The sequence below is a fragment of the Oncorhynchus keta genome, chromosome 9 (genome assembly GCF_023373465.1).
Source record: "Oncorhynchus keta strain PuntledgeMale-10-30-2019 chromosome 9, Oket_V2, whole genome shotgun sequence".
Classification (NCBI taxonomy): Eukaryota; Metazoa; Chordata; class Actinopteri; order Salmoniformes; family Salmonidae; genus Oncorhynchus; species Oncorhynchus keta.
In genome coordinates, this window is record NC_068429.1 from 32424550 (window position 1) to 32440782 (window position 16233).

The window sequence follows — 16233 nt, forward strand, 5'->3', positions numbered from 1 at the left end:
TTTGTGTCTTTTTGTTGCTTTCCAAGTCTTGTGCTCTGACTCTCTTAGGAACCAGAAGGGGAAGTAGAGAATCTAAAAGCTGCTCCATATGACATATAACAAGACCGCAGATTCAGCTGGAATGGAATTTTGTTATGTGTGAAAGATGGAAATAAAAGATAGATGGAAATAAAATAGGCCATAAGTCTCTGAACTTGTAAACCTTTCGGTGAATGTTTGTTAATTGTTTGTTTAATTAATGTTTTATAATCATTGTAGTTTTTTTATTCATGTTTTATTATCATTTTTTATCCATTTATTAGTCATTTCCAAGTTTATATAAATGGCGTGGCTTTGAAATGTGTTGGGGGATAGACAGATGGACATCTGTGGATTAGGTTGAGGTCAGGAGGTGAGGTCAGATCCCCTTAAGGGAGTAATAAGGGTTAGGTATCCTGTTAACCTTTTCCTGATGAACCATAAAAGATAAGGATTGGAGAGAAGGAGGAGTGTCTTAAGTGGCATGTATATAACTGTGATGGTGAGAAATGTTTTGCTGTCTGAATTACAGCTGTACAGAACCTTTGGGCAGAATTCAACTTGGCTAAAGCTTCTCTAGTGTCCGTGAGTTATTGACTCTGAAAAATAAGAACTTAACACATGAAACATCAACGCTTATCTGTATTTTGCACATATTCATCCTCATGAGGACCCTGGTCCTGATCTGCCTCAGAGGACCGGACAACTAGACAAGCTGATCTGCATGGTTTACCAACATTGGATTAAAACAAGCTTATATATTCGGTTCTGATGGGGTACAGCAGTTGAACTAAGCTCATGAGGAATTTATAAACACATATAATTCATTCATAAGTTTTTAAAAAAACGATGTAACAACTAAGGATTCTAGCTTGAAAATAGAAACATTGATGGTGTACCTTGAGTTTAGTCCTTAACTTTCTAGGGAGGAATTTGAACCTCCCCTTGCCTTCTTTCACAGCCTCAACCTGAGGAGGACTGGTATCATTTTGGGCCTTATTGACAGAGATGTTGGCTCCAACTCATCTTTTCAGGTCTGCCGATTTGAGGGAGGACTTGACACTAAATAATATATATTTTTAAAGCCTGTTGCACAATAATTTGGGATTTAATAAACTACATTAATGCAAAAATATTTTAAACACATCTACAAATATATTTTTTGTCGGCCTAAACATTATAGTTATTGCACAATGTCAAAAACCAAGTAAACATGTTTTTAAAGCCTGTTACAGTCATTTCTGTTTGTTTAATTAACTTCTTACGGATTTTGGTCCCTGTACAGTGACCTGTACAGGGACCAAAATCAGCGGAAATTTCAGAGCGCCAACTGTTGTACTCTATAAAACTCAAACTTTCGTTAAAACACACATGCAAGGTACTCAATTAAAGCTACACTCGTTGTGAATCTAGCCAACATGTCAGATTTGTAAAATGCTTCTCGGCGAAAGCATGAGAAGGTATTATCTGATAGCATGCACTGCCTGAAATACCTGAACGAGACCTAAACAAAAGAATTAGCGGTAGCCGGCACTACACAAAACGCAGAAATAAAATATAAAACATTCATTACCTTTGACGAGCTTCTTTGTTGGCACTCCTATATGTCCCATAAACATCACAATTGGGTCTTTTTCCCGATTAAATCCGTCATTGTGTACCCAAAATGTCCATTTATGAAGGCCGTCTGATCCAGGAAAATTCACCTTTACAAGACACAACGTCACTTTTTAAAATTAAAAAAGTTGCCTATAAACTTTTACAAATCACTTCAAACTACTTTTGTAAACCAACATCAGGTATTAATAAACGTTAATAATCGATCAAATTGATCACGGGGCGATCTGTATTCGATAGCAGCAAGTCTTGAAATCATCGTCCATTTTTTCACTTTCATAACTTCCTCGGTGGACCCCAAGACAGGAAGTGCCTATACGTCATCCCACCAAGGATAAACATGCAATGAAATGCCAGTATTGGCGACATCGTGTGGAGGCTGTAGGCATTGTAAACGGGACCTCATCTATTTTCTATTGCCATAGACAATACATTGACTGGCGGATGAATATTTTTTGTGTGTTTTTGGTGAACAGTTTTCCTTGGGATTTTTACTCCTAAACACGTTCTGTTATAGCCACAGACATGATTTAACCAGTTTTAGAGACTTCAGAGTGTTTTCTATACACACATACTTATCATATGCATATACTATATTCCTGGCATGAGTAGCAGGACGTTGAAATGTTGTGTGATTTTTTACAAAAAGTTCGAAAATTCACATCATCCCTAACAGGTTTTAACAAACTGATGTACATTTATTTTTTAAATACAATTAAATGAGTATGTTGTGAATTAAAGTAGTGAACAGTTTAGCAGTAAACAAGAGAAACGCTTTAATGCACCACTATTGGCTCTCTTTCTCCCTCCTGTGGTTAATGATATATAGATTCAACAGTATCTAATAAATTGTTTGCACTTTTTGCATTTAATACTCAGCAGGTGTGTCTCCTTAATTTGTTTGTACAGCGCTGATGAAGGCAAAAGGCCAAAACCTATGCAGACAATTGTAATTTATTCATAGCCACTTGCACTTTCAATTTCTTTCCCGACTGGATTAAATGAATACTTTTTTTTTGCATTTCGGCCTCCCTGGTTTGTTTTTCATGGTTTTGACTACGAGTACCTTTTGAACTACAGATATTTTGTCTCCTACGCACCGGCAGCTTTCCATTCTAGCCTGACTGCAAACCCTCATGCTGGCTATCCCCTGATAATGATAAGGCCTACAGTCCACACACCTGGTCGGTGTCATCATCACAGCAGATGGTGGCACTCAGGACAATGCAATACAGAGTATAGAAGTTGGCCCTAATATTTTGCTCCCTTAGAAAAGATCCAACAGTGTAGCTTTTGTATCATGACACCTGAACAAAATCAGCATGGGATACTCATTCCAGCATAGAATATTATGCAGTGATAGAGCACAGATTATGGGAAATTATGTGATATTATGTTGCCCTTGCAGATTATAGTCCCTCCATCCGAAGGCATGTATGCAAACAGACATAAGCTCTGTGGTCCATGTCCTTGTGTAACACAGGGAGGATGATGGAGTCGGGCTAAGCAGTTTCTATGGCAACAGATGAAGAGCGGTGCTGCAGTAAACAGTGAAGTGGTGAGCCCTGAGACGATCAGGCTGGTTCCTCCTTGCTCCTCTCACACTCTCCCCTGTTGCGCCCATTATCTTGGCTACTGGACATTATCTTGGCTATCATTCCATTGTCAAAGCATTATAAGGAAGGCAGCTAAAGTATAGTGTATAATAGTCACACCAAGATATGTGAGTAACTAGCCTTGCACAAGCTGGAATGGCTCATAGGACCAAGAGCCTGTCTCCTGTTTCTGTAGCATGAGGCATATAGGATGGGAAGAAATCCCTGGCAGAGCGCACACGGTTGATAAACCCATTTATTTTGACGGCACCTGAGGTCACCTTTTTATTCTCCTTAGCCAACCACTTTTATAGCTTCATAATCTAACAATCTATGTACTTCGGGACAGGTTTCTTAAATATAGGGCCCAACAAACCACTTTACTTTACAAAGCCAGTACAAATGATATGACAGATAATTTTATTGGTACACTGTACAATTTGGACAAGTTGAAATATTACATTGATTAACCAGGATGCTACTATTTTCCAGAATATTTTCTCTCTCTCAAATGGCTACCATATGCACCAGAAAACTGTTTACAAATAGAAAAATACAAAAACACACACCCATTTGTGAGGGGAAAAGAATGGACAATGAAAAACATGTCGGAGTTTATAAAGCTATAGTACTTTCGTGAAGAGAAATACAAACAATGGAGCAGGATTGATAAAGGCAGCCTGAAATGAGTCGAGAACCAAGCTGCCGTAGCAATCTTGGAGATAACGGAATAGCACATGGCAAATACAGGTGTCATTTCTATGGTTCTTTCAGAGCTGATACCTTATTAAAAATAAGAATTTGTTCTTAACTGACTTGCCTAGTTAAATAATGGTAAAATACAAATAAAAAATGAGTATAGAGCGGTGGTCTGAACCACAGATCAATTCCCAATACCATCTGCAATCTATTTTCTGGTATTAAAGGCTGTGACTGTACTATATAGGCTACCTTTTGAGGAGGGATGGCGGTACATGTATTCCCACAGAAGGTGCTAAAGGTTGTTTCATACAACTCTGTGAATACATAAGCCACAATGAGGTTGGCTTATAAATAAAAACGGATGCCGTAATTGAGACAGAAACAAGACAGACATACAAAACAAACACTCATACAAACAGAGTGGATGATGTTGCCTGATGTTTGGCTTTCAAATTGAGATGTCCAACGCTATCAACTATCAAAGACAGGAGGGGCGATCAGCCACACACAAACTGGTACACTTTATACACATTCACACACAAACTGGTACACTATATACCCATTCACACACAAACTGGTACACTATATACCCATTCACACACAAACTGGTACACTATATACCCATTCACACACAAACTGGTACACTATATACCCATTCACACACAAACTGGTACACTATATACCCATTCACACACAAACTGGTACACTATATCCCCATTCACACACAAACTGGTACACTATATACCCATTCACACACAAACTGGTACACTATATCCCCATTCACACACAAACTGGTACACTATATCCCCATTCACACACAAACTGGTACACTATATACCCATTCACACATAAACTGGTACACTATATACCCATTCACACATAAACTGGTACACTATATCCCCATTCACATACACAAACTGGTACACTATATACCCATTCACACACAAACTGGTACACTATATACCCATTCACACACAAACTGGTACACTATATACCCATTCACACACAAACTGGTACACTATATACCCATTCACACACAAACTGGTACACTATATACTCATTCACACACAAAAACAGATACATGCACAGTTTTCAAACTGTCAAAAAGTGCTGTCTTGTGCTTGAACATTTAACACTGTTGGTTGTCACACCAACACATTTGATCAGCATGGACTGCCATTTCAAAAGCAACAGCAACCCTGAAGACAACTGTCTTCATCAGCACATAGTAATGTAGTTAGAACAGACTGAGTTAAGGCCACATGGGGAAAATCAACAGATCATCTCCATTAATTCAGGGTAAAGAAGGTGAAAGAAAAGTTGGTGTTTGCATCAGATGTCATAAACGCATATCAACCCTTGCTACGTCAGTTCCCCTGCATACCCAAGAGTACAATGTCCTGCTTGTCTGTTTCAGGATGACGAGGTGTGACAAGATAAGATGCACATTCCAGAAGCTCCTTGTCAGTAGATCACAGGTTGATGGAGTATGTTCTTCGTCAGCAGGCATCATTGAACTTAAGTGAAGATCTGAAGCTTTTCCAATAGGCTCCATTCTCTTCCGTTGATGGCCACCAGGGGGTAGACATGCTAAGAACCTCATGTCCAGCTTGGCCACCCCTACTCCACTCATCAAAAGAGGGAGCCACTGCGGTGGAAGTGGATCGGAATTACAGTAGTGTGCACATATGGAAGGAAACTACAATAAAGACCAGATTTTGGTTGTGTTTGAAGGATGAAAAAGGAGATATAGTAGCAGGCCTACAACAATTTCAAGTCAACAATGCAAGAATATTCACAATTTGTATTACCCACTACGTTTAGTCTCCAATAGACTCCAATTATGGAATATCCTACCTTCTATAAGTTATCTCTGAAGTCCTCCTGTTATGCACAGGGAATTTGCACTCTCATTCCATCTATATAACAGCAGGTCCTTTAAGTCAGGGAGAAGGGGGTATAAACTATAATACAAAATCTGATATGATCCCTTTAAAAAATATATTGTTAAAGTAATATTTAGGAGGAGAGCAAGTTCTATGCACTTGGAGAAAGGGTTGCAGTATCCTATTGGTCCTTTAGGGAGTGTAATTGTGGTTGTGAGCTGCATTATGCTCAGTCCTCACTCCTGCGATCTTCTGTTGTTGAAGCTGGAGTTGTTACTGCTGCAGCTCTCCTCATATGTGGGAGGGGGTTCTGTAAGATACACAGACAAACCAGAGAAACAGTCAGACTATATAGTAGGCCATTGTTCACTAATCATTGATCATCATACTGACACAGTTTGGGGGTGACTCACCATGTGTGAAGTCCCAGGTGCTGTACTCAGGGGGGAGTATGAGAGGACAGGACGTGGGTACTGGGGTGGCGTTTCCTTCTGTGAAGAAGGGGATGGTGGCCCCAGTTGACACACAGAACAGAGGTGTTGAGGTGTCATTGGCACGTCGCTGGCTGGGGGGGGAATCTACACCGGGAGCGTAGCTGAATGCACTGGGGGACATGGTGGGGGGCTGGCCGGATTGGTCCTGCTGGGAGTGACTCTTTGTGGGGATCTCCTCGCTGACTGAACCCCCTGCACCCAACACCTCCTCCAAGTCCTCCTCAGCCGGGGGCGCGCTCGGGGTAACCCCTTCTGGGCCGGGGTTGGGGCGGATGGTTGTTGGGGCTGGAGTTGAGGGCATAGATCGTGACGGGATCAAGTTGACAGCGATGTTCCCGATGTAGATGGGTAAAGTGACAACTGTCTCGGGGGACTTTAGTGATACCTGCAGCGGTCACAAGATACAATGTAAATGTGTTTAAATATCCTATCATTCCAAGATGCTCCTTTAACACTCCAATGCAGCTATTCTCATCTCAATATCAAAACATTTATGGGTAACAATTAAGTACCTTAATGTGATTGTTTTCAATTAAAATTGTAAAAAAGAAACAAAAATAGCTTCTTAGAAAAGAGTAATTTCTCAAGCAAGAATTTGGCAAGGACTGTCTGGGGTTGGTCTGAGGGGGAGGGGAAAACTGAAAACTAGCTGTTATTGGCAGAGCGGTTTGGAACGCTCTTTCTTATTGGTCTACTAATACTCTTGGTCGACCAAGAGTTGTCTGTTCTTTCGACCAATCGATTGGACAACATTTTTAAACATGCATTTTTCCATATATAGACAAATCCTGTGTTTTAATCAAATCAACTATATACACTGAACTTGTCTAATGCTTTAAGTGAACTGTTTGATGAAATAATTAAGAGACACAAATGACTAGAGGGAATCCGACGGCAATTCATTTGATTGTGCCATCTGGCTCAGACTTGCTGCACTGTGTAAAGAAAAAGAGAAGACAGCAGTGACTGTGTGACTAGCACCCGTTGTCTCTATCTCTTCCCTGCTGCAGCGACCACCACATAACATCAGTGTGTATTGCACTGTCCATGTTGCTGAAGCTGCAACATAATTACACCAATTTCTGACTGAAAAGTTCTGTTACCGAAATCCCTCATTGCTCTCTTTATGTGACACATGTATGCTTCGAATGCACGTGACCAATAGGGCCTGACCTATAGCATATCATAATCACGTCAATAAATTGGTTATAACAAACTCTGAACACCGTAACACGTAATGGATGCAGAGGAAGTGACAAATAAACTCGAAGCAGGTTGCTGGTTGCGCAGGAAGTAAAGGGGAAGATGTGTGGAATAAATTTGACCAGTTGTGGAAAATACTGGAGATCAAGAAAAATAAGATAAGAAGCAAGAACTGTGTGCATATTGGGCCTGTGTGTGCCAAACAGGCGCTGTTAGTTTACAATATAATTTTTCTGACCGTTTGTAACATTGTAAACACTAAATAAATGATTAGCGTACCAGAGAGTCTGGTGTAATTCTTTATTATTTTTGGTAAAGCCTTTATTACAGCAAAGACTAAAAACAGTCGCATTCATTCGTGAATGCAATTTCTGAAATGGAACGGTTTAGTCCTATTTATTGTTTACACTAATTAGTCAAATTAACGCTTTATTTTATTTGAAAACTAAAATGCTTGATTGCGTTTCACATCATGAGTGACTCGAATGAGGTGTGATGACATGAACGAATGAATCGAGGATTGATACAGTAGCCTATATAACTATTGAAATATAGGCCTAAGTAAGTTACGATATTAAGACTAAACAGGATGTGCTCTTAGACCTACGGTGGTTATACAAGGCTGCTATACTAAGCCTACTAATGATAATGATATAACTTATTATTATAATAATAATAATAACAATAAGGAGCTCAATGGAAAAGGAGGGTTATTATTATAAATAATAATTTCTGACATTTGGAACAGTGTAAACAACACTAACTAAATTACAAATAACATCAGAAAGGCTGGTCTAACAAAATGTATTAAGAGCATAGCTGTAACGGCTTTCTTGTGGAGAAGGAGAGTCGGACCAAAATGCAGCGTGATGATGATTCATGATATTTTAATGAAGGAAAAACTATACATGAAGAAACTACAAAATAATGAAATGTGAAAACCGAAACAGCCCTATCTGGTGCAAAGACAAAGACAGGAACAATCACCCACAAAACACTCAAAGAATATGGCTGCCTAAATATGGTTCCCAATCAGAGACAACGATAAACACCTGCCTCTGATTGAGAACCACTCCAGACAGACATAGACTTTGCTAGATACCCCCACTAAGCCACACACCCAATACCTAACAAAACCCCAAGACAAAACACACCACAATAAACCCATGTCACACCTCGGCCTGACCAAATAAATAAAGACAAACACAATATACTTCAACCAGGGCGTGACAATATCAAAGATTAAAAACAGCCCAATTTGTTAAATTGTTGCGTGAGGCTTGATGCTCACGGAATCGGTAGGCTATCGACCAAACACTTAAACAGGCAACAGAAGCAGGATCTGTCTTATTTCTGTAGATATGTATGGATGATTTATAAAGCCAGGCACGTTTAACAGTTAAGGCGATTGATTATAGACCTAATTAATTTTGCGTTTCCTCTCTCCTCACTTTTCTTAGACAATTAAGACAAGGGCTGTTTTCTCATCTCCTAACTCCGCTGTTGCCTTCCGCCACATTGTTTTCAACACCAATGTTGATGTGATCCAGAACCGAGGACAGCGACCTCTATTCAACACGAGAAAGCGCATGTGTTATAAAATAATAAAATCTTTATTTCTGTTGTACCATTGTTCTTACATATTATAACCATATACAATTTCAGTAGCACATTGTCTTAAGACTGATGGACTGGGCCATCCCCACAGCCTCCAGAATGGATCAGTCCACTCAGACAGGTGTCTTGTACACCATGTTTTTAGTTTTTTTGCTACTGCTCGACTACAAAAATCTCAGTCGACCAACAGCCTATTGACCAAACAATCGAACAGTCGACTAAATGGGGTCAGCCCTACGTCATTTTCCCAATTTCACAATCTTTTCCAACCTCATAGTGTGGAAATAGATATAAAACACAGGAAAATCACATTTTTGACTGCACAGGGCCTTTAAGGACTGTACTGACAAAAATAGCTTTGCCATACTGTATTAGGAACAAGAGATTACCATAGTTATAATCCCTGAACTCACTAAAGAAACATCAGACTGAGCATGAATGATTTACAGCATACTACATCACAGGTGCATTGGGTTAATGAGAGGATTATAGCACTATGATACAGTATGAGGAACAGTGTCTGGTTTATATTACAACTTTATTTAACTACAACTATAGAAAGAACACTGTACAACTGCTACAAGTCTAAAGCACCACTTGTGAACAACACTATTCATTGAGGGGATCCCAACAAGTGCACTTCATTGAGGGTGTTACTAACCTGGATGAAGTAATCGATCTCTATAAGGCTACAGCCGGCCAGGCCAGACTGGGGGAGGGGCGGTACGATGATTTGCTCCCGCCACTCAGCGTGTTTCCCCGCCTTCACTCCCGCCCCCTCTACCTCTGCTATGGTCCGCAGGTCGAAAACAGCCCGTTTGGTCTTATAAGTCACTTTCTGATCAGGAGAGATTCATCAGCGTGAAGCCCGTCAGACCAACATACAGATGAGACAATACAGATCAAAGCATCACATCACTTCACTTCACATCAAAATATACGGTATATCAGCATTTGCCCATAAACCAGTCAGACTATCTGTTTTGCAGGACAAAATAGGTAGAGCACATGAGACATTAAATAGGTCTTGGGTACCTGTATGAGGCTGGCCAGCACACAGCCTGTGTCCTTGCCTGACTTGTTGTGGATCTCAGTGGCTAGTCTGATGATCTGGCCTGGTGTGTATCCCCTCTGGTCACTGCAAGCCTTCATCATGAGGGTGCCCGTCTTCACCAGGAGGTAGCTGAACCTCTTAGTGGTCACAGCATAACTGGGTTGCTGGGGAGAAGCAGTCATAGGAAGGATAAAACAAGCCGTTCCAATGGACAGGTGAACAGAGCATAGAAACAGAGAAATTAGAGCTGGGGGTAAGGAGGAGTCCTCCCGTAATCTTTAATAAAAGACCAGATAGGAGTTGTGCTGTGCTCATTGTGCTGAAATCAAATCCCATAACTATCAAACTAAATAAGGCATGATCAAATAAGTGGGCACTCTATGGGTAGTTCACTGTCCTCTTCAGACATTATCTACTGTTCCAGAAGATGGTCTCCAGCCAAGTACTATATCTAGTTATTTTTTTAGGTAATTCCATTGAAATGACTGCGTTACAAAACAATTTGATTATATTGTTGAGACAGTGTTGACTGGTCATTACTTCAATGTTGGGCACTTGGTTGAGGTTGAGCAGGTTAAGTAGGTAGAAGGGCCTCTGGGCCTTGTAGTCCTTGGAGAAGCGAGGTGTGTCTATGATGGCTCTCACACGGTAAACAATCTTCCCAAAGGGCCCTTCAAAGGAGGTCGGGGCAGCCACTTGGTTGGGCAGAGAGAAATACAGCTATTAGACAGTGCAAGATTGACCACAGAAAGTTCAAGGTTGTATACAAAAATGTACTCATGGAGATAAATCATTCACGACATCAAGTGCTACAGCTACTGCATCGACATTAACCAAAGCTGTTTCATTTATTTCATAAAGCCTGTGCTGTCTGCAGATGAATCCTATAAACAAGGATATGAGATTCTAACTAAAACAGACTGGCAGTCTAAAATTATGTCTGGTCATTGTGTGTGCTTTATCAGAGAAATGCCAGTCAGTGCTTGGTCTGAGCAGTGGGAGGCAGATAGATCAGATCAGGGGGACAGATACTCAGTGCTCCTAGCAGCGCTGTCACCAAGTGTCTGTGCTCATCTGTCTGAGCTGTACAAATCCCCTCCTAAGAGGACAGGAGGAGGACACTGTTGATTTACACAGTCCAGAAAGGACAGATGATAAAGGAGGAGGGGAAGGGAATGAGGAAAGGAAACTGAAGAAGGGAAAGACAAAAATAACAATTCTGAGAGGTTGGATGGAGAGAAGGAATGGAGAATTACAGGATGAAGTTCAGGACAAACAGAGATACATCTACAGTATATCCTCAATCCGAATACATTTACAAAGGTCTTACTGGGTAATAGAAATGTCCATCTATTGTTTTCAGCTCATTCCTTAAAGCATGACAGGTGCTGATACATTCAAATTAGAATGCGTGGTGTCCACTGATTTACCCATTGGCCTTGAACCAAACACATTATTGTACATTCCTATAAATCATTGGAATAAATAGATTGATTCAATATGGTAGAGATTTCAAGGTGTACACAGAACAAACAAGTCTCTGGACTTCTCAGTATGATCCATTCTAATTCTGCACTCCGACTCATTTAAATTATAATGTCAGTAGTGGGTGCTGCACAGGGGAATTTCCTGCTGTCAATAAGGATTAGTGAGGAGCAGCAGGCTGGGTGTAAAAGGCTTGGCAGAACAGACACAGACAGGCTCCTGGCCAGAAGGAACCCAGCACCAGGGGCACTTGTCTGACTGAGTCTATGGGCCTGACAAAAAGCTCTTCCACTATCTCTTCTCCAGCATCCTCCACAGAACCAAGGGCTCCTGTTTTTAAGTCTTTACTTGTCAGTGTTTAAGTACATCCACCAATCCTCACAGCATGAACAGCAGTTTTAATGTAGCATCCTATTTGGAGGAGCTCTCGAGCCTAGATGTTAAAGCCTCCCCTGTCAGCCCCTGACCTGGCAACAAGCAGGGGGCACTGTCACTGGGTCACTGCCTGGATGATCCTGTCATCAGCTCTGGAATTATCATGTCTTCTGCCTGTTCTGTAGACGAGGGTGGGGGGAACAGCGTGGGGGGGGGGGGGTATTCACAAGGCGCAATTAAACACTGACAGGACTAAAGGACTATATATAGACATCCATCCCACCCCACCGAGCCCAGACAGAGTGGAGCCTAATGGACAGACACTGAACTGTCTGTGACCTCACACCTGCATGTACTCGAGTTCACAGTCCAGTCAAAAGAAGCATTCAAAATGTCATGTGTTATTACACAGGGGTGTGTCTGTGGGGACACAATATGGCTCTCTCGGCTACTGGCACTTGTTAACTCTGCCTTTGTGTTAGTACTTGGTCGGGGATGACTTACATGGCCAACTTTGACATATATCACCCACTTAGACAGGAGATATTGGCTGACTGAAGCAGTTAGGATTAAAGAGCAAATTTAGTATTTTATTTATTTATTTTATTTTTTATTTCACCTTTTTTTCCACCTCAACCAGGTAGGCTAGTTGAGAACAAGTTCTCATTTACAACTGCGACCTGGTCAAGATAAAGCAAAGCAGTTCGACACATGCAACAACACAGAGTTACACATGGAATAAACAAACATACAGTCAATAATACAGTAGAGAAAAGTCTATATACAGTGTGAAAATGAGATACAGTGTGAAAATGAGATAACGTAAGGGAGGTAAGGCAATAAATAGGCCACAGTGGCGAGGTAATTATGATATAGCAATTAAACACTGGAGTGATAGATATTGATAAATTAACGTAATAAGCAACCTCTGTCACGCCCTGACCTACTTATCTTTGTTTTCTTTATTAGTTTGGTTAGGTCAGGGTGTGACAAGGGTGGTTGGTTTAGTTTTTATATTGTCTATGTGTTTCTGGCCTGTCTAGTGTTTTTGTATATCTATGGGGTTTTGGTATGTCTAGGTATATGAGGTCTATGGTGGCCTGAATTGGTTCCCAATCAGAGACAGCTGTTTATCGTTGTCTCTGATTGAGGATCCTATTTAGGTTGCCATTTTCCATTTTGGTTTTGTGGGTTATTGTCTACGTGTGTAGTTGCCTGTTAGCACTCTAGTTATATAGTGTCACGGTGTACGTTTGTATAGTTTTGTTCAGTGTTCGTTCTTTATTAAAGTAGTATGTCCGCCTATCACGCTGCGCCTTGGTCTCATCAATATGACGAATGTGACAGAATAACCCACCAAACAAGGACCAAGCAGTGTGAAAAGGAGGAACAGCACTTAATGGGGAGATGGACCTGGGAGGAGATATTAGATGGAGCAGGACCCTGGACACAGCCGGGGGAGTATCGCCGTCTTAAGGAGGAGTTAGAGGCAGCGAAAGCGGAACGGCGATACTATGAGGAGAAATACAGGAGAATAAAGGAACAGCGAAGATATGAAGGTACACGGCTAGCACGGAAGTCCGAGAGACAGCCCCAAGATTGGGGGGGCACACGAGGAGATTGGCTGAGTCAGGTAGGAGACCTGAGCCAACTCCTCATGCTTACCGTGGGGAGCGTGTAACTGGTCAGGCACCGTGTTATGCAGAGATGCGCACGGTGTCTCCAGTGCACTATTCTAGCCCGGTGCGCTCTATTCCAGCTCCTCGCATTTGCCGGGCTAGAATGGGCATCCAGCCAGGAAGTATTGAGCCAGCTCTATGTTCTGGACCTTCAATGTGTCTCCACGGTCCAGTGTATCCTGTGCCTCCTTCCCTGCACTCGCGGTGAGGTGTGTGTCACCAGCCCGGTACCACCAGTGCCGGCACCGACGGGCCATAGTCCGGGGTCTACAGCGACGGGCCACAGTCCGGGGTCTACAGCGACGGGCCACAGTCCGGGGTCTCCAGCGACGGGCCACAGTCCGGGGTCTCCAGCGACGGGCCACAGTCTGGGGTCTCCAGCGACGGTCCACAGTCTGGGGTCTCCAGCGACGGTCCCCAGTCCAGAACATCCGGCGAGGATCCGCAGTCCAGAGTCTCCGATGATCCACGGGTCAATGATACAAGAACGGACTCAGTGTAAAGAAAAGCGGCGGCGTCCAGAACCAGAGCCGCCACCGAGGTTAGATGCCCACCCAGACCCTCCCATATAGGTTTAGGTTTGCGGCCGGGAGTCCGCACCTTTGGGGGGGGGGGGGGTTACTGTCACGCCCTGACCATAGTTATCTTTGTTTTCTTTATTATTTTGGTTAGGTCAGGGTGTGACAAGGTTGGTTGGTTTAGTTTTTGTATTGTCTTGTTGTTTTTTTCCCTGTCTCGGGTTTTTGTATATATGGGGTTTTAGTATGTCTAGGTATATGTAGGTCTATGGTGTCCTGAATTGGTTCCCAATCAGAGACAGCTGTTTATCGTTGTCTGCTTGAGGATCCTATTTAAATTGCCATTTTCCATTTTGTTTTTTTGGTTTGTACATGTCAGCACACTTGTTACATTTACATTACATTTACATTTAAGTCATTTAGCAGACGCTCTTATCCAGAGCGACTTACAAATTGGTGCATTCACCTTATGACATCCAGTAGAACAGTCACTTTACAATAGTGCATCTAAATCTTAAAGGGGGGTGAGAAGGATTACTTATCCTATCCTATCCTTATCCTATCCTTACATAGCTTCACGTTCGTGTTGTTGTTTTGTTCAGTGTTCGTTCTTTATTAAAGTAGTATGTACGCCTATCACGCTGCGCCTTGGTCTCATCACTATGACGAACGGGACAACTTCTCCTTTTGAAAGTGGCGTCAATATGAGTCAAACATTCTAGAGTCAAAATTGACGACAAAGTGTATATAGGATACATTTTCTCATAAAGTCAGTCTCGTCAAAAATGGCAATTTGTGAGATAATTAGGAATAAAATATAAAAATGTAAATGTAAAATATATGTCATGGAATGAAGGGTACCGTAAAAGTCTTTCTTGAGTTGGGTTGATTTCCATCCTGCCCACATGCTTACAGCTGGCAGCACCCAAGTCATCATAAATTCGGAGCGCACCGATCATAATGCCCATGGTAAACTTGGTATGACATTCGATATCCCTATGGGAGCTAGTTAGGGACCACCGGTAAATTACACAATGTACATGAGACAATATTTTTTTAAATCAATAGCTCCAAATTTCAATGACTTAACCTCAAACCACCTATAAATTGTAGAAATTCATATACAAATATTTAAAGCATTTAATGAGACAACTCAAATCTGGGCAACATGAAAATATTGCCTCATTTACATTGTGTAATTTATTGATGGTCTCTAACTATCCCCAGATGTAGGCTATCCAAAGTCAAACCAACTTTGCCACAGTCGCACACCGGCTGGCTGAAGCTAATTGGGGAAAGAAGTTGGCTAGCTTGCCTAGACACAAGACCTTAAACTGTGTTATTGAGAAGGGTGAGTGACTAACTGTGTACTGTTTTGCCAGTGACAGTACAAACACTTCCCATGTTTGACCATACACACAAGACACCCACATCAAAGCACACCTCCAAAACCCAAATCTCATTCTCAGTCGCATTTCCTAATGAGGGGAATTGAAACCGAGGCTAAATCAGGAAGTTCAGCCCCTCTTTAAGGTGAAGTGCATAAAGCACAAGGGCAGAGACAGAGTCAATAGTGTGCCCTACCTGTGATATGAAAAGACATCTCTTTATTTACCTGAACAAACTGTACTGAATGTTCTTTCGTTGTGAGACAAAGAGCCAAGGGCATTAGGCAATACTACAAAGGCAACAAACACTGTGCCTGTTCAGAAACTTCACGTTATCAGCTGTTTTACCAGTTTCCTTCAACGTCACAAACAACAGTTCTGGTATACTGTAAAGATTTTTTTTTTTAAATTGACCTCAGTATGGTTGACATGGTGGCATGCAGTTTAACAGGTTTTCCAGACTAATTCCAAACATACCTGGAATGAGAAATTGAAAAGGGAAGCTGTGCTCGCCAGCTGCCAGTGTACCTGTAAGAGAGATTTCACTTGGTCAGATAGACAAGCAAAATCACATTTAGACAGACAGACACACACAGACAAAG

The 16233-nt window shown here is 41.6% G+C and overlaps 1 protein-coding gene across 2 annotated transcripts in view; it reads right to left on the minus strand.

The window, feature by feature from the left end:
* Window positions 1–3627: 3627 nt before the first annotated feature.
* The window catches only part of LOC118387572 (arrestin domain-containing protein 1-like), a 43863-nt gene continuing 31257 nt past the window's right edge, over window positions 3628–16233 (minus strand). For both annotated transcript variants that reach the window (XM_035776061.2, XM_052525698.1), the window contains exons 3-8: window positions 16109–16159; window positions 10727–10881; window positions 10168–10350; window positions 9794–9970; window positions 6232–6697; window positions 3628–6128 (exon numbers count right to left, since the gene is read on the minus strand). In XM_035776061.2, coding sequence (XP_035631954.1) covers window positions 6055–6128; window positions 6232–6697; window positions 9794–9970; window positions 10168–10350; window positions 10727–10881; window positions 16109–16159 — 1106 coding nt within the window. In that variant the 3' untranslated portion in view covers window positions 3628–6054. The remainder of the gene's footprint in view (window positions 6129–6231; window positions 6698–9793; window positions 9971–10167; window positions 10351–10726; window positions 10882–16108; window positions 16160–16233) is intronic.